Source organism: Malania oleifera, chromosome 1 (genome assembly GCF_029873635.1).
Source record: "Malania oleifera isolate guangnan ecotype guangnan chromosome 1, ASM2987363v1, whole genome shotgun sequence".
Classification (NCBI taxonomy): domain Eukaryota; kingdom Viridiplantae; phylum Streptophyta; class Magnoliopsida; order Santalales; family Ximeniaceae; genus Malania; species Malania oleifera.
Genome location: NC_080417.1, coordinates 69,223,865 through 69,242,335, shown reverse-complemented (window position 1 = coordinate 69,242,335; position 18,471 = coordinate 69,223,865). Strand labels below are relative to the sequence as shown.

The 18,471-nt window shown below is 38.2% G+C and overlaps 1 protein-coding gene and 1 non-coding gene across 2 annotated transcripts; one reads left to right on the top strand and one right to left on the bottom strand.

Moving 5' to 3' along the window:
• Window positions 1-3,625: 3,625 nt before the first annotated feature.
• On the bottom strand, window positions 3,626-4,024 carry LOC131167945 (uncharacterized). Its single transcript, XM_058127070.1, has one exon. It carries the CDS (start codon window positions 4,022-4,024, stop codon window positions 3,626-3,628), a length of 399 nt encoding a protein of 132 aa, XP_057983053.1.
• A 4,278-nt stretch (window positions 4,025-8,302) lies between these two features.
• LOC131147327 (small nucleolar RNA R71) lies at window positions 8,303-8,408 on the top strand. Its single transcript, XR_009134716.1, has one exon. It is a non-coding gene; the product is annotated as a small nucleolar RNA R71 (small nucleolar RNA).
• Window positions 8,409-18,471: the final 10,063 nt, after the last annotated feature.

Sequence of the window (18,471 nt, the reverse complement as noted above, 5' to 3'; positions counted from 1 at the left end):
ATATATTCAGTATATGAAACTTATTATATGATATCAGAACCTGGATGGTATGATTTAGTTTAGTCTCAAGAGCACGGTATTGTAGCTATATGTTCAAAATTATGATAGTGCTACCCCACAATCAGTAGTGTGGGAGATGGTAGTCGACATGGCTTCAGTGTAGAGTGGAGTTGTCCCCTTAGTAGTCCGGGACTAGGAGGGTCTGGCCCATCGTACTTACAGACTTATGATTGATCTAGCATGGTCGGCTAGCCATTGCTAGGTCCTACCTTCGGGCTACATAACCTAGTCTTGTGGGGGTAAGACATGACATCGACTAGCTATCCATCCTGGGTGTTATTTCAGTTTGTATTGTTATATAAGAATATTTTCATGTATAGAAATCTAGTATGCTTTATTATGATATGACAATCATGTTTTACTTAGTTCCGCTATTGATAGATTTCACTAAATATGCTTATTATACTGTTTATATGTATAACACGATAATGCTTATAACACCACACACTAATATTAGTTTTTTTTCCCTTACTGAGAGGTGTCTCATCCCATCTATATAAACATTTCAGGAAATCTAGGTAGAGGAGTAGATAGAGCTCCACGACAGTAGAGTCTGACTAAGCTACCCTGTCAGAAGGGTGAGTTGATGAGCTAAGGTTAGATTTATTTTTAGGAAGTGATCCTAGGCTACTTTTGGTCTTTTGTAGATGATTGTATAAATATAACAGTTTTAGTAGGACTCTGGTATTGTGGTTGGTTGTATGGTATGTTGTAATTTATGTTTCCTGTTGCTTAGGTATCTGAGTTGTATTTTGGGTATATCCTCGGTACCTATGGGTCATGGTTGATTATGTTATTTAGTTGTACAGGATTATTATATTGAATTTTATTATGGTAAAAATATATATATTATATTGAATTTTATTATGGGAAAAAAATATAATAAATTGGTAAATTAGGCAGGTCATTACAACATGTATAAAGTGCATGATCTATCACAGATAGAATACCCTTGATCACTTACAGAATGGTCATCTTGACTTAGCCTCATTGGTATACCCTTAGAAACACTTAGAAAATGTGTTCACTTCCATATGTGAGAAAGAATGTCATGATCAAACATCCCACATATTTTGAAGAACAAATGCTAAGCATGGGGTTCACTAGTCTCATGAGAAAGGGAACCATCCTAAGAACGAGGTGTCGGGTCCTTCACCTTAGCATCTTCTTACTTACTCACCACATCCAACCAAACCCACCCTAGATCAACTTATTCATGAACCATACATGAATATGTCATATACATCGGATGGTTGAAGAAGCTCCATATGCGTAAGATCATGTTTTGTGTCCCTAACTTGACCTTTTTGTATTTAGAGCTGGTATTCTATATGTTTTTCATTTCTTTTTTTCTTTCTTCCACTCATTCTTTTATGCCATTTCTTTTATTGTTAGCTAGGACAATTTTCACAACTTTCATGTCATCTTCATACCTACGAAAATAAATTAAGCTCGAAAAAGGGGGTCTACGAACTAAGTCTTTTTCTAAGGGTGCCTCAATTTTCTTGTCTTGAGTAGGCTACAAGACCTAGGTTTGTATCTCCCCACTAGTTATCACCTCTAGGCTAGCAAATGCAAGAACCAAGACTAGTGGGTAAAGAAAATTTAGAAAATAAAAGGAAAGTAGAGTTCCCTAAACTCAGAGTTAGACATCAACCACTCAAAAAAAATAAATGAAAGGCTTAATAGTATCTCACAAAGTGTCATAACCACCACGGTTGTTCTCTCAGTGCTCTTAAGGAACCATAAGTGCTACAAATCACGTGTAAGTGCGTTTTTAGCCTTGTGAAGTACCATGTGAATACAAGAGTTTACATAACCATATTAACACAAATGAATCACTAGTCCACCCATATAAAGTGCCATATTAGTACATTGGCTATGTTATGTGAAACTACACACAAGTAACTCACTACTTCGTTAGTGAGCATAACAAGGTCATATGATTGAGAAGCTTATGTATGTAACATATAGGCAAAAAAAGGGTATGTAAATAGTATAAATAGTGTTAAAATGTCATAACAGATAATGTTTCTTGAAAAATTTTAAACATTGTCATTTTTGTGCTCGAAAAGCCATGTAGTGTTTTCCTGCCCCTTACCCCGAACTTAAAACTTCAGTGTCCTCACAGAAGTATGGAAAGAAAGAACTTGGAATGCATGAGAGAGGAAACACTGCATGATGCAATGAAAATCAACCAATGTACCTACAACAATCATAAACACATAGAACCAGAAATTGCATGCATGCAATAATACACACTAAACACAAAAGACATGTAGAGCAAAAACACCATGTAATTTTCATTAAGATCAAAGGCAGTACAATGTATATGGACACAATTATCACGCCACAAAAAGCGTGGTGAAACATATAAGAAAAGAAAATAACAAAAATAAAATAAATGAAAAATAAAACTAGAAAAAGTGTGCAATAGCACAGTACATATGTAGGTTGCTTAAAAAGGATCCTAGGTGGCCTTCCCTAGACCTCATCTAACTCTGAATCGGATGCAAAACCCGAATCATCCAATGGTATGGTTGGACGGAATGTATAGAATGTCAGTGGCTGGGGAAACATGGTCTTCGTAAGCCTTAGAGTAGGATTTGGGGGCTAGTACAGAGGGGATATAGCAGAATGTGTTAAAGGTAATAGGTCATCCGTAAGGGTCACCCTTGGTGCCCTTGTCTCTTCCATTAATTAGTTTCATGCTCTTGGGGTCTCAAGAACCCTGGAGGAAGTTCCCATTCATGACATGACTTGAAGCCACCGCCGCGTGGTGGTGGGCACTTGCTCGGCATCAAGATGTATTTGTGGAGCTCTTAACCCCTCCGAAATCCCTTCAAGCGTCCCTAGAGTTGCGCAGCCCCTTGAAGAATAACCTTGTCTTGGAAATGCTCAAAGTTGCTACCATGTGGTGGCGGGGCATGAGGAGTTGTCTTACTCCGAGGTGGCCCTAGGCACTAGATGAGGAGGCATGTATGAGGGGAGGTGAAACCCTAGGGTTGTTAAGGGCTCAAGGTGTGAGTAGAAAAAGTTTGGGCAACTAGGTTGAGCAAAGGAGGAATGAGTATCAACCGAAAAAATAAAAAGGGTAGGAGTTGGACAAGTCACAAGAGAAGCAGGGTTTTAAATGACTTTTGATATTCTTGACCACATCACTGGTCACATCTGGTTGCATCTCTTGCTCAAAGAGGAACACAAGCTCTTGACCAAGTCGTGCCCCTCTCAATGATAGTCATGAACATGGTCAAACCTCTCGATACTTAGGGAGCTCAGATGACTTTCAGGGTCGAACAAGTCACACATAAGTGTGCTCATCGCACCCTAGTCACACCCCCAACTATTCTAGGACATATCCTAAATACTTTAAACCCTAATTACCTTAGTATGTACATTTTACGGTCTTAAAAAGAAAATAAAAATACTAAAGTTGCCTCCTTAAAGAACTAAGTTACCATCTTTAGCCGAATGCAATGAATGCTCAGGGCGAGTATACCAGGTCACAAAGAAAAACTTTTTTAACAAGTCCCTTGTTGATCCCCTCAACACACAGCTTTAGGCACTATCCATTGAACTTAAGCAGTGTGTCAGTCATGGGGTCCTTAATTTCAATCACACCATGAGGAAACACACGGTTCACAACGTATGGGCCATGATAGCAGGAACGCAGCTTGCCCAGAAATAATTTCAACATTGAATTGAAGAGCCATACTTTTTGGCGAGGTTCAAAAGATTTCACGACTATGTGGTTGTTGTGAAAGTCTTTCATCCTATCTTTATAGATCTTGGCATTCTCATATGAGGCATTGTGGATTTCCTTTAACTCATTAAGTTGGAGGCAGTGATGAGCACCTCCAGCAGCCATATCGAAATTAAACTTCTTGATAGCCCAGTATGCTTCGTGCTCTAACTCAACTGGAAGATGACAAACCTTTCTATAGACTAATCGGTATAGAGACATACCAATAAGGGTCTTGTAGGCTATTTTTTATGCCCATAAAGCATCATCCAACGAAATAACCAGTCCATTCTATCCGGTCTCACAGTTTTCTCAAGGATGGTTTTGATCTCACGGTTTGAAACCTCAACTTGCCCACTCATTTGGGGGTGGTATGGTGTGTCAAATTTGTGGGTAATAAAGTACTTTTGAAGGAGTGCAGCGAAATTATGATTGAGGAAATGAGTTCCCCTATCACTGATGATAGCTCAGGGATGACCGAAATAATTAAAAAGACCCTTAAGAAAGTGAATGACCACTCGATGGTCATTGGTCTTAGTAGCCATTATCTATAGCCACCAATATGTACATATTCCCATGAGAAGGGATGAGGACCCATAAAATCAATACCCCAAGCATAAAAAAGTTCAACCATCAAATCGGGCTCAAAGGAAACATGTCACGTCGGGAGATGTTTCGGTCTGCTGACACCGTGAACATGATTGACAAAACTCATGAACATCTCGAAAAAGTGTTGGCCAAAAGAAGCCACTTTGAATTACCTTAGCTTTAGTTTTCTTTCCACTAAAGTGACCACCACATTCCAAGGTAGGAAAAAATTCCAAATTGTTGTGATATTCACCTTCAGGGACACAACGCCGAATGATCAAGCCCTGGCCTATTTTAAACAAATCCGAGTTTTCCCAAATGTACTAGCACACTTAGGAGAAGAACCTATTTTTCTCCCACTGTGTCCAATCATGGGAAATAACTCGCATGGCTAAGTAATTAGCAATTGTGGTGAACCACGAGGGCTTGGAAGATACGACAAAGAGCTGCTCATCGGGAAAGGAATCTTGAATTAGATAGTGGTCGATAGATTCCTTAAATAGAATGCGGGATAAGTGATCGGCTACATGGTTTTATGTTCCCTTTCAATCCCATATTTCATAATCAAACTCTTGCAAGAGAAGTATCCACCAAATCAACCTAGGTTTGGTCTCCTTTTTGGTGAGAAGGTATCACAACGCAGCATGTTCGAAATACACAATGACCTTTGACCCTAGGAGATACGAGCGAAATTTGTCAAGGGTGAAAACTATTGCTAGAAGGAGGGACCAATAAATAAGGAGGCTGCATTATAGGGGCAGAAGAGAGCAACGCCCTAAGAGTTTCAAATGTAGTGAGGTAATATTTATCAAACTCAAAGGGTGCATCCTTTATTAACAAGTTGGTCAGGGGTCGAGAAATTTTACTAAAGTCTTCGATGAATTGCTGGTAGAAATCAGTGTGCTTTAGGAGTGACCTCACTTGTTTGATAGAAGTAGGGGAAGGAAGTTTGAAAATTAGTTCTACCTCAACCCTGTCTACTTCAATCCCCTTAGTGGAGATAATATGGCCCAACACTATGCCCTCTTGAACCATAAAATGACTCTTCTCCCAGCTTAGCACCAAGTTTATGCCCACACGTCTTTCAAGGACTTTGGATAGGTTATCCAAACATTCATCAAAGAAGGATCTGAACACGGAGAAATCATCCATAAATACCTTGATAAATTTTTCAACCATGTTTGAAAAGATGGCTAGCATGCACCGTTGAAAGGTTGCTAGTGCATTACGTAGCCCAAAAGGCATCCTCCTATAGGCAAATGAGCTGAATGGGTAGGTGAAGGTAGTCTTCTCCTGATCATTTGAGTGGACTGCAACCTGATTATATCTTGAATATCCATCTAGGAAGCAATATAAATTCTACCCTTCTAGCCTCTCTAGTATTTGATCAATGAATGGTAATGGAAAGTGATCTTTTCAAGTAAGGTTATTAAATTTTCGATGATCAATGCATACCCTCCATCTAGCAGTGACACAAGTGGGGATACCTTCACCTTATCATTCTTAACAACTTTGATCCCTGATTTTTTAGGGACCACTTGCGTAGGGCTCACAAAATCACTATCAGAGATAGGAAATATGATCCTAGCATCTAAAATTTTGACCACTTCCTCCACCTCCTTCATATTGGGTTTAAGTCTCTGTTGCATCTCACGAATGGGCTTAGAATTAGTCTCTAAGTGAATTCAATGCATGCAAAAGGATGGATCTATACCTTTAAGGTCTGCCACTGACCACCCTATTGCTCTCACATGTTTTTTCAGAATATGAATGAGCCGACACTCCTACAAATTTTCCAAGCTAGATGAGATCATAATGGCTAGGGTTTCTTGAGGGCCTAAGAAGACATACTTGAGAGAATCTAGCAGAGCCTTCAACTCAAGTGATGGTGGGACCTCAATGGAGGGGTGTGCTGGAATGCCAGAGAGAGTAGGAAGATTTTCAAACTTAGCTTTCCAGGGCCATTTTTCTAGGTTAGAGGTCGATATACTAATAACAAAGATGTGGGCGGATGGATCCTCTACACTTGACGAAGATGGCTGGTCAAAGGGAGGCTTAGTCTCAAGAGGATCACTCAAAAGAGTCCAAGGAGCGTCTTTCTCGACACCCTCATTAACCATGTCTACATCCTTGAAGGGAATGTCATTAGGTGAGTGTCGAGGGTTGTGGAACACATTTAGCTGGAGCTGCATAACACTAAAGGATATGTCCATAACACCGGTGCTACACTGGATGCAAGCATTAGCCATGGCTATAAAGGGTCAACCTAGAAGGGTCGGGCTTGATTGCTGCGATGGATCAGTAGGTTCCATGTCTAAGACAAGGAAATCAATAGGGTAAAAGAACCTATTGAACTTTACTAGGACATCCTAAATAATACCTCGGGGCTTTTTGATAGACTGATCAGTGAAATGCAAGGTGACCGAGGTAGGCAGTAGTTCTTCTATGCCAAATTTCTTGTAGAACAAGTAGGGAAGTATGTTCGCACTTGCTCCCAAATCTAAAAGGACCCTTTTGATTGGGCAATCATCGATTACACATGAGATGGTGGCAGCGTCTGGATCCTTAAGTTTGGGGGGGAATAAAACATAGGAAAATTGAGTTCCTTCTCGATTAATTTGATTCTTTTGTTTAGATGCACCTTAGATTTATGCTTTTGGGTGCACAAATCCTTGAAAAACTTTGCATGAATAGGCACTTGCTTGACAACATCTAAGAGAGGAAGGTTGATTTTTTCTTGCTTGAGGGTATCCATCGTGGACTCCTCAATTTTATCCTTCTTTGGCTTAGCACATGCCCGAAGGGCTACAGGGTATGGCATTTGAGGGTAATAAGAACCTCTATGTGGGGTATAATATGGCCTTGCTCCTTCAGAAAAGGGTGTGGAAACCATAGAATTGCTCACTGAGTTAGAGAAGGTGGGGATGCAAGATTTAACATTAGGTTCCCCCCCCCCCCATATTCTCTTTACCCATACCCTTACTCGACTTCCCGTCTATCACATTGTTTACTACTTTACCACTCCGAAGAGTTGTCACTGCCTGAGCCTGCTCGTGATACGATGAAAGACTAGCATCAGGTTCACATTCTACCTTGTATTGGCCTTTAGGATGTTCTATAGGTTGCTTTGGCAAAGTACTCTCATTTGTTCGACTCAAAGAAGTAGCTAGGTGGCCCATGGAAGCTTCTGGCTTAGCAATAGACTTGGTTATCAGCCTTAATCCCTTTGAGGGCTCTTAACACCGTCTCTTTAAAAGATTTGTCATATTGGGGTGGAAGAGGAGATGGATGTTGATATGATGAAGGTCTAGGGGCAGACCCAAGAGGATTTTGGGTATATTGGAATGGGTAGAGAGATGGAGTAGTGGGTGATATTTGAGGTATTTGGGATTGGAAACGCGGAGCATGTGGCCTCCAGGAGAAGTTAGGGTGCTATTTCCACTCAGGATTGTATGTGTTGGAATATGGGTCATTTGTAGCCTATCATACCAATTGTGGATAGCCTTTACTTATTCTTACACAAACTTAGGCTTGGATTATGCATAGGGGAAATTATAGCTAGAATGGGAAGGATCAGGGTAGAGGACATACACCTTTGCACACGTCATAGTTTGTGGTTGCTATGCTAAGGACAAAAACTAGTCTCACTTTTTAGCTATGGTGTAGAGAGTGGGGGCAAGTTCATGGCTTGTGGCCAACTCATAAACTCTCCTAGATTTGGAAATGGAAGGTTTGGAGGGTCTATGGGTAGCAACAATATGCTACTGAGAATTTTTGACGAGGTTCTTAAAGAGAACCCAGACCTCATTCTCATGTTTAGTGAGGAAAGTACCTCCACAGGATGCATATACCATGGGCCAATCTTGTTTGGCCAATCCTCTATAGAAGATCTGAACTAATTGCCACTTAAAGACCTCATGGTGTGGGCATTTTCGTAATAGGTCCTTGAAACGCTTCCAGGTCTCAAAAAATAGTTCCCCATCCAACTGTGAGAAACTAGTGATTGCCCTCATAAGTTGGTTAGTCTTACCAATTGGGAAGTACTTCTTTAAGAATTCGTGCTGCATGGTGGCCCAGTTGGTCACCGAATTCGGCTCTATGGATGTTAGCCAATATTTGGCCTTATCTTTAAGAGAGAATAGGGAAAAACTTTAAGCAGAGGGCATCATCACTAAAATTGTGGATGCAAATCATAGAACAAAGTTCGAGGAACTCATCTAGATGCTTATAATGATTTTCATTTGAATTCCCATAGAAAGTGGGAAGCCTCAAGATGATGGAAGTATTGATCACAAATTGCACCGCTTGGACATCCGAAAATTGGATGCTAGACGGCGAGGTGTATATATTGAGTACAAAGTAGTCCCTAAGAGGCCTAAGTGGTTGCTCTGCCACCATAGGTTGGTAGGGGGCTTGGGGTTTTAAATTTTGAATGGCGGGAACCGGATTACGTTTGGCCATAACTTTGGGTTCAGATGACTCTGCAAACTCGAAATTCAAGGTGGGTTTCCTAATGGACCTATAGGATATCTCAATCTTAGGGTCTATAGGCACTAGCTCAAGATCCAAAGAACACAAACCTAGCATACACAAGTATTACACATAATCAAAACTTCAGTATATGAAACAAAAACAAAAATAAAAGAAGGAAAAAGAAAAACAAAGCAATAATACTCTAAACTAGAAGTTGGCTAATAACCGTAACCTAGTTCCTGGCAACGACGCCAAAATTTGGTAGGCTTGCCAAGGCTTGGTTCCTTAACTACCAAAAATAATATTTATAAAACCTAACTAATCCTAAGTTTTATAGAAAGTAAGAAAGTTGGGTGTTGATCCACAGGGACTCAAGTGCAAGGTGAGGTTTTTCTAACAATCTAATGAAAGCATGTAAAGTCTAAATTATCTCTACTCCTACAAAGTAGTGCTTGGTTCATAAATTAGACTTAGGATGTCGTGTGCGTAAACTCTGTTCGGTCAGCTATTCATATTTGGCTAAATGATGAAAGGGACCATTCGAGGGCATAGGGTAACAAGCATGCACCAATCATTAGAAGCATGATTGGGAACCGGAGTATACCCTATTTCAATGACCACATAAAACCTTTTTAGTATTCGTCGCCTACTAAGTATATCTGACTGAATCGGTCATAGTGCTATCCTATCTCTAAGACTTCATCACAATCAAAGCAATAAAGGAAAGATGTAAAAGAAAGTAATTAAATCAAATCATGTAAATTAAAGCAAGTAAATGGAAAGCATTTAAAATATCATTCTATTGTAATTAGAATGTCTTTCACTAATGCTTGAAAATACAATGGAAGACTAGGAAAGTAGTAAATCTGATCTAAGTCTAATCTACTTTGGCTCTTAATGACATCTTAAATCTATCACTAACCTAAGAGAGGCTAAAGAGGAACCCTAAGCTCATCTTTGAAGCTACTATTTATACCCATTAGGGCGTACAAGGTTTGAATTTCAAAATAGGAAAGTTTGCAACAAATCTCGCATAGAAGATCATCGCTGTCAACCAGGTCGCACCTCCGTTGTCCCTTAGTGACACCCTGGTCGAGGATCACGGGAAACCTGGGATTTGAATCCTTACCATCATCAACTGAGTCACGCCAATGGTTCTTGGTTGTTGAGTTAATGGTCGAGACTTGCAAGATCTCAATCTTTATAAAATCTTAGGAACTCGACATAGTCGCCCCTCAAAGTCTCTTGGTCGAACACTTCGTTGAGACTCTCGGTATTTATTGGTTAAGTCAGCTTTAGTGTATCAACTTGGTTGCCCGTGTGGGTCACTTGGTCAATCATTTTTTGGAACCTTTCAACATTTCATCTTTAGTCTGAACCTTGGAGTCTTTAGCATGTGATTTGGTCACCGCTTGTGTTACTGGTCGTGCCACATGGTCGAATAGAGTCTTCTTCTCTTTTGACATGTATTGAGGCTTCAAGAGCTTTTCTGAACATCTGATTTGGCTTGGTGTACTGCAACTTCTCCCTTGGTTTCTCATAATGTCTAACTCCTTGGTTTTAACCTATATTTCTTGAAACACGAATAAAACTAGCATAACTCCAAACTATGTTAACAAAGGGTGATATAAAAGATAAATGAGAATAAAAAATGTTAATTGAGGGCCTAAAATAGTGCATTTTAGGGACTCATCCCTTTGAGAACCACAAACTTCCAAACTATGTGTTTAAACTGTCAAAAGCCATATATGATCTAAGCCAAGCTCCTAAAGCTTGGTGTGAAAGGCTAAGTGGTTTTCTCTTAGATCATGGATTCACCCGAGGAAAAATTGAAACTATTCTATTTATCAAATTTGAAAATGAAAATTTTCTCTTTGTTCAAATATACATAGTTGATATCATCTTGGGAGCACCTAAGGAGGAGATATGTAATGAGTTTGCCAAAAGCATGCAAAATGAATTTGAAATGAGCATGATGGGTGAACTCACATTCTTTCTTGGACTTCAAATCAAACGAGAAAAACATGGAACGTTCATTAATGAATCAAAATATGTAAAGGACTAGCTCAAGAAATATAACACGGAAGATGGCATTATTCTAGGAACCCCCATGAGCACTTCCACTAAACTTGATAAAGATGAGCAAGGTATACTAGTAGATGTCAAGCTCTACCCAGGTATGATTGGTAATCTTCTATATCTGACAGCTAGCAGTCTGGACATAATGTTTAGTGTGTGTACTAGAATTCAAGTCTCACCGAAAGAATCACACCTACTCACTATTAAGAGAATACTTAGATACCTCATTGGCACCATTGATTTAGGTTTATGGTATCCTAAGTACACATTATTTGAAATAGTTAGCTACTCTGATGCAGACTTTGCTGGAAGCAAAGTTGATCAGAAAAGCACATGTGGAATTTGCCATTTCTTATAACAAGCTTTAGTTTGTTGGTTTTCCAAGAAACAAAACTCAGTAGTACTATCCACAGTTGAGGTTGAGTACATAGGTACAGGAAGTTGTTGTGCTCAAATGTTATACATGAAACAACAACTTGTAGATTAAAAATTGCACTACAAGACTGTACCAATCAAGTTGTATAACACGAGTGCAATTGACAGCTCAAAGAATCCCATCTCACACTCACGAACCAAGCACATTCAGATAAGACATCATTTCATTTGTGATCATGTGCAAAAGGGGGATGTAGCATTTGAATTCATTTCATTGGAATAGTGCAGTTCAGTCAACTAAAGGGTCAATCCAGTGAATCAAACAGAGTCCAGTCGACCAAACTAGAGGCCTAGAAATCTTTGTTTGCTATTTAGTCAATCGAACTTTTCATCAATCAACCAAACCATTGAGATTTGAGCATTTTGTGCGTATTTCAGTAAACCAAACCTACCATCAGTCGACCAAACCACTGGAATTTGAATCGTTTTTGCGAGATTCAGTCAACCGGGTATATGCTCCAATCGACCAAACTATCGAGTTTAAATATTTTCAAATGCGTAAATGCTTCATTTTGTCACCCCCTCTCAACCTTAAAACTGAAATTGCCTAAGAAAACTTAACTAAGCATTTAATGCAAAAAGATGTAAAAAAGAGTAAAAAAATCACAAAAATAGTGTAGTTCGATCGACCGAAGGGTCAATCCAGTGAATCAAACAGAGTCTAGTCGACCAAACTAGAGGCCTAGTAGATTAGAAATCTCTGTTTGTTGTTTAGTCAATAGAACCTATCATCAATCAACCAAACCATTGAGATTTGAGCATTTTGTGCGCATTTTAGTCGACCAAACCTACCATCATCGACCAAACCACTAGAATTTTAACCGTTTTTGTGAAATTTAGTCGACCGGATATATGCTCCAGTCGACCAAACTATCGGGTTTAAATATTTTCAAATTCGTAAATGCTTCATTTTGTCACCCCCTCTCAACCCTAAAACTCAATTTTCTCTCTTTAATCCCCAAATCCATCTACTCACTTTGAGTTTTGCCATTTTTCCTTCATTCACACCATGAAATCACTCCCTTGATTCATGTACTCACAATGGCTAGAGGGATAAATGGAAATCCACCCTTGAAGAGGGTGAGAACTTGGGACATTGATTCAACTCCACAAATGCGAGGAAGAAGTTTGATGAGAAACATAGGGTTAAAGAGCCCATCCCCAGTAAGATACTTGATTTTACATTCATTAACCTATATTTCACAAATATCGTAGATATGTTTAGGTTTTTGGGTTGGTTTAAGTTCCTTGCCTACGAACCTAATGGCGTATATCCTAATCTTGACCAACTTTAGCAATGCCTTCATTTTTGAAAAATTCTTCAAACCCAAGTGAGAAAAATTCCAATCCATTGTCAGTTATAAGTTTTTTGACCTTCTTTTTTAGTGTGTTTCTTAATCATTGCTTTCCACTACTTGAAATATCTAAAAAATCATTTCATTCTTGTTGCGATATCCCAGAGCAGAGCCCCAAGAGGCAAGGGGGAAAAAATGTGTGATTTTTGGAAAAATTGGGTTTGGTGTCACCACTGACCTATTTTCTTTGGGTGGTTAGAACACCTAGTTACTACTTAAAAAGTAGTCAATTTGCATATACTAGGATTGGGATTGGGAGTTCGGTTATGCTAGGGGAAGGAATTCACACCCCTTACGTAACTGTTCTACGAACGGTATCTAATTAACCAAGAATTATCCCCGAATTAGATTTAATAACCTTTTAATTTACTCCTTTTTAAATAAATAAATAAATAAACACAATTAATAGAATATTACCAAAATAGGGTGTGATTTAGGAATGTTTAATAAGACTTCCAAAAGAGGGGGTCTTGTTAGAAAAACCCCTCTTAGAGTTTATACATGTGAGATGTAAAATACCTCATTGACCTTTTTATAATCATAAGGACACGCCCACACAAAAACCAAGAAAATCATCAAAAGGTATTTTTTTTTTTCTTTTAAACATTCCTAGAGCTTTCAAAATCTTCATAGAATTTTTCTGAACATTTTTAATATTTTTTCAAAAAAAACTTCAAAGATTTTTCAAAGGTTAAGGCAAAGAAGTCTACAATCACCATCATATTTTATAAATAATTATATTTCAACATCCACAATAACCAAAAAAAATGCCACACATATAGCATGCCTCTGTCAAAAGTTGTATCATCCTTTTAAACACATTTCATTCAATATGATGTATTATCCTAAAAATGCATATTTTATATTTACCAACATTTTTCAGTAAATAAAATAAAATAGCACACATAAACTATACTCAAAATAAAAAATTACCGAAATTCATGAGATAACGGTTAGGTGAGATTGTCATGTGCTGGAAGATGGAGGCTTTTCGGGCCATTGATGAAGATCGGCCCGAAAACACGACATCGTGAATAACAAGTAGTCAAATAGAAGCTTTCTTCAGTGGCTAAGCCTCATCCCTTAAAATTGTGAAGACGAAGTTGTTGGGTGAGTGTGTGGGTAGGGGTGTGAGGAGTCGTGATGAAGGTCGGTGGTGGAGTGGTTGTGTGGCTTTGATGGTGGGGGGATGGTGGCTGAGGTTGTGTGGCTATGATTAAATGTGCCCCAACATTCACACGCACCAGATATAGAAAGAAGAAAGGATGAGGAGGTGATGATGTTGGATTGTGTTGGTGATGGTGAAATGGTGATGTCGTGTGGCAATGATGAATCGTATAAGGGTTTTGAGATGGCAGCTAAGACATGGCCATGGGTATGCCCACGGGAGGTGATAGTAGCGGGGCATGAGGCCATGAGGCGTGGAAAGAGGGGGAGGCGTGGGCTGGAGGGCAAGGCATGAGGTTATGAAACCATAAAACCATGTGCATGAGTCATAAGGTGGAGGTCGACATATCAGGCTAGTGTGGCATGCATGGGTGAAGAAGGGGCTAAGCAGCTGCCGGCAATGGGGCAGCAGAGTAGCAGCTAGGCCACAATTGGATGAGAGAGAGCATAAAGAGCGATGGCACAACTACTAGAGGTCTAAACGGCCCTCATGGCTACTTGGTTGCGCGAGGGGATGAAGCCTTCTTCGTATCCCTTTCCTTTTCCTATTCCTTTAGGGTTTCCCTTCCTAAGCCTTTTTTCCCTTCTGTTTTTTTTTTTTAACTCCCTTTCTCTATTATTATTAATTTTTTATTCTGTTTTGTTTCCTATCTTTCTCTCAGATAGCCGTATTTTTTTCCCCTTTGTGTGGATGCCCCCTATTTATAGATTTTGGGTTCCTTAATTTTCCAATTAATGTAGATTTCCCAGTTATTTCCTCAATCTTACAGATTAATGTTGATTTTTCAATTTTGGGAAATAAATTTTTCAATGTAATTGGATATTTTGGCATATTCCCTTTTGTATTTTTCTTGTATTCCTCAGTATTTCTTTAATGTATTTCCCTAAATGTATGATGCATTCCACGCATGATGCATTTCCTATGTATGTATATTTCCCCTATATTTTTAATAAATACGAGGACTTACTTTTCAATAATTGCTTTGGGGATCCTTTTGTAAAAGGGATGATCTTAATTCTAGGAAACAAAGGATTTAATAACAAGTACTAAATTTTAAAGCAAAAGTGACTCAATTAATTTTAACATAGCAAGGACTCAAGGACTTAATTTCAAAACAAAAAAGACTCAATTTTAAAACAACAGGGACTTTAAGGACTTAATAATAGGGACTCAATTTTAAAAATAAGGACTTAAGAAAAAGGACTCAATATCTCTGACTCAATTTTGAAACAAGGTACTTGATTTCAAACATCCAAGGACTCTATGGAAAGGACTCAATAAGATTTTTCACAAAAAAAAAAACATTTAAATTTCTAAAATACAAATGTGACTCCTTCTTACGTAAATTACCATGTCATTACAAAGGGTGCCCTCACTAAGAGGAAAAGATAGACCCGGTTAAAATTGAGGTGTCTACAGCTGCCCCTCTATATAGGCTATGTTGTTTGAAGGTAATAGTAAGAATTTTCCTATGTTATCTTTAGCAACAAGTCTATAAAGATAAAATACACTTAATTTAGCTGAGCTGTAGACTTTTTGAGTCCGATCCCTATTTTGATGCTGACAAAGTACAATGATCTTATGTATGTTTTAAATGCTTGAATAGGTTTACATATTGGCACGCATATAATATTAAAGGGACATGAAAGTCCATAGAAACTTGAAGACTACATTATCTAGCATTTTCCATGAAGGCAGTAGAGCAAAGAAGAAACATGAAGACATTTGTTTATCTTAATTGTAATTGCATTTAGTTTCTTTATTTGGTTTGTAATATTTGAATATCATGCATTATAAGAATTAAATGCTCAAACTCAAAGATCATAGAATTGACCATAGGATCCACAACCCTTAAAAGGAAAATGCCATAAAGGGTTGACAAAGTTTAAGGACAAAATAAGGCACATCATTCATTTATTAAAGAGCCTTGGTCAATCGACCTATACATGCTCCATATTGCCTTGGCCGACTGACTTATTTTATCAATTTTAAATTTTTGGTTGACCGTCCTTGTTAACACATAATTGCTCGGCTGCCCAACCTCAATTTTGGCTCGGTTCTTAAAGCCTCGGCCGATCAGCCTATGAGCTTTAAAATTGGCTCAATGAACTGGACTTGTCCTCTCGACAAATCGGCCTTAGTCTTGGCTAATCAAACCTATGAAGGTTTGGCAAAACACCTTCGCTAGCCGACCGGTCACCTCCCATAGCCAACCGAACCTAAGAATTAACTTCAAAATTTTGTTTATGTTCGATCGACCAACCCTTGCATCGGCCGATTAAACCTCTCGGGTTCTCAATTTTTTACCATGCATGTGGAGACCCATAAAATAATAATAATAATAATAATAATAATAATAATAATAATAATAATAATAATAATAATAATAATAATAATAATAAGTGCAGGACCAAATCGTCGATGATTTGGGGAGCTCAGGAAAAATCGTCGACGGTTTCATCCGGGGCAGTAGTCTATAAATTGGACCTTAGCTCATTTTTTTTTAGGAAAAATTATTCTCTCCCTAAGGCTGCGGTTACTCTCTCTCTCTCTCTCTCTCTCTCTCTCTCTCTCTCTCTCTCTCCCCTCTCTCTCTCTCTCTCTCTCTCTATCTTCAATTTCTCTCTAATTCTCAGACAAATTGAAAAGCAAACACCATTTCTAGGTATTAGCTCTGATACTCAACGTTTTAACCAAAGTGAATTCGTTGGTTGGGCATCATAGGCACCACTCTAGAGATAAGGTAAAGGGAATAGATTATGTTAGCTGTTTTGAAAAATGAACCGACTAAGCTAAAGTATTTGTATACAAGAATGATATATAAGATTTTTTTGAATAATTCAAACATATGAAAATGATGGTTTTGTTTATTATATACGTATTTGGGGAAAACTAAAGTGAGTAGGGCAATCATCACCTTTTTCTTGTAAAATCTATATTTTTGAGTTAAAGTAAACCCTATAGATGATCATACCCTTGTTTTCAACAAGATATATATTGCCCATGTAGTTAATTATATTATGAATTATCACTCAAATTGTGTGGCATGAGAAATAATTATGTTGCTGCATAAATAAACCTGTTAGAATATTTTTTGGTATTATATAGTAAAAAATATGGTTTTATACTAATCTCAGGAAATGTTGAGAATGATGTGAACGACTTTATACTGAGTTATGATGAGACAATGTTATATCGAGTTATGAATATGATGGGTTTTATACTAATTTGTGATGACAGTTTTACACCGAATTGTGACAAATAAGATCATATTGAGACAGTTGAGAGGGATGCTTAGTATGAAAAGTTTGTACTGAGACGGTGGGGAGGATTGATTAGTATGAAAATTCTATTGTAAAGTCTATACTGAGACAGTTGGTGGGGGGGGATGCTCAGTGTGGAAACTCTATTGTGAAGTTCGTACTGAGACGTTGGGGAGGGATGCTCAGTATGTAACTGTGGAAATTTTTTTGAGAAGTCTGCACTAAGACTGATGGGGAGGGATGCTCAGTATGGAAATTATGTTGTGAAGTCTGTACTGAGACCGGTGGGGAGGAATGCTCGGTATGGAAGCGATGGGGGATTGCTACGAAGTATGTGTTGAGAATTGAGATCATGCTATCTCTTGTATTTTGAAAAATACATATAGGTAGATTTATGTAAACAGAGAAATTTATTGAACCACAACATGTGTTGAGAAGAAAATATGTGTTTTCTAATATATATATATATATATATATATATATATATATATAGGGGTGAGTATTGTTTTACGTGATTTCTCAAATAAAGTTAATTAATTACTACACTAAAACTCATGTTGCCATATTCTGATAATAACTTATTTTGTCTTACTGAGAAGTGTCTCTCCCAAATATTATTTAACATTTCAGCAAATATAGGGAGCCGAGCTTAGCGAGTTTCAGAAGGGGGAAGGGGGGCTTAGTTATTATAGCTTAGAGTAAGTGCTGGTGAGACATAGATAGGTATATAGATATGTTTTTGTCGATTTGGGATGTAATATGAATGCTTGGAAATACATGTGTAAATATGGTGGTATTATAACTTTGGTATAGTATTTGGGGTTTAATATATATTTTTTTGTTGTTTTGTTTAAAATGCGTTATGGACAGGTGTACCAGGTACCCCACTTCGAGTTCCAGTCGTTATAATTTTGGTATCAGATATATATATATATGGAGAATAGCACTCTGGGCCCCACCAGGTTCGGGGCGTTACACTTGTGGTATCAGAGCCTAGGTTGCTAGGTTTTGTTGACTTTAGTAGATAATAATACCAGAGTATAGGTATAAATTATGATAAGGATAGGAATAGGCAGATTAGGATTTTAGTAAGTGATCATTGGAGGTTAAATTGGATCTTTGAGTTTTGGTTACATAGCCTAGAGGCAGAAATCCCTTAATGGTCTTCTGTGATTTTCCTAAAACGATGGTTTCAAGAAAGCCACGGCAAACCATCAACGTTTTTGTTTATGTCTACTGGAACTTGGAAAATGTGAAATGTTAGAATTGGTGCATTCCCAGGAGGGGGGGGGGGTGAATTGGAATTTT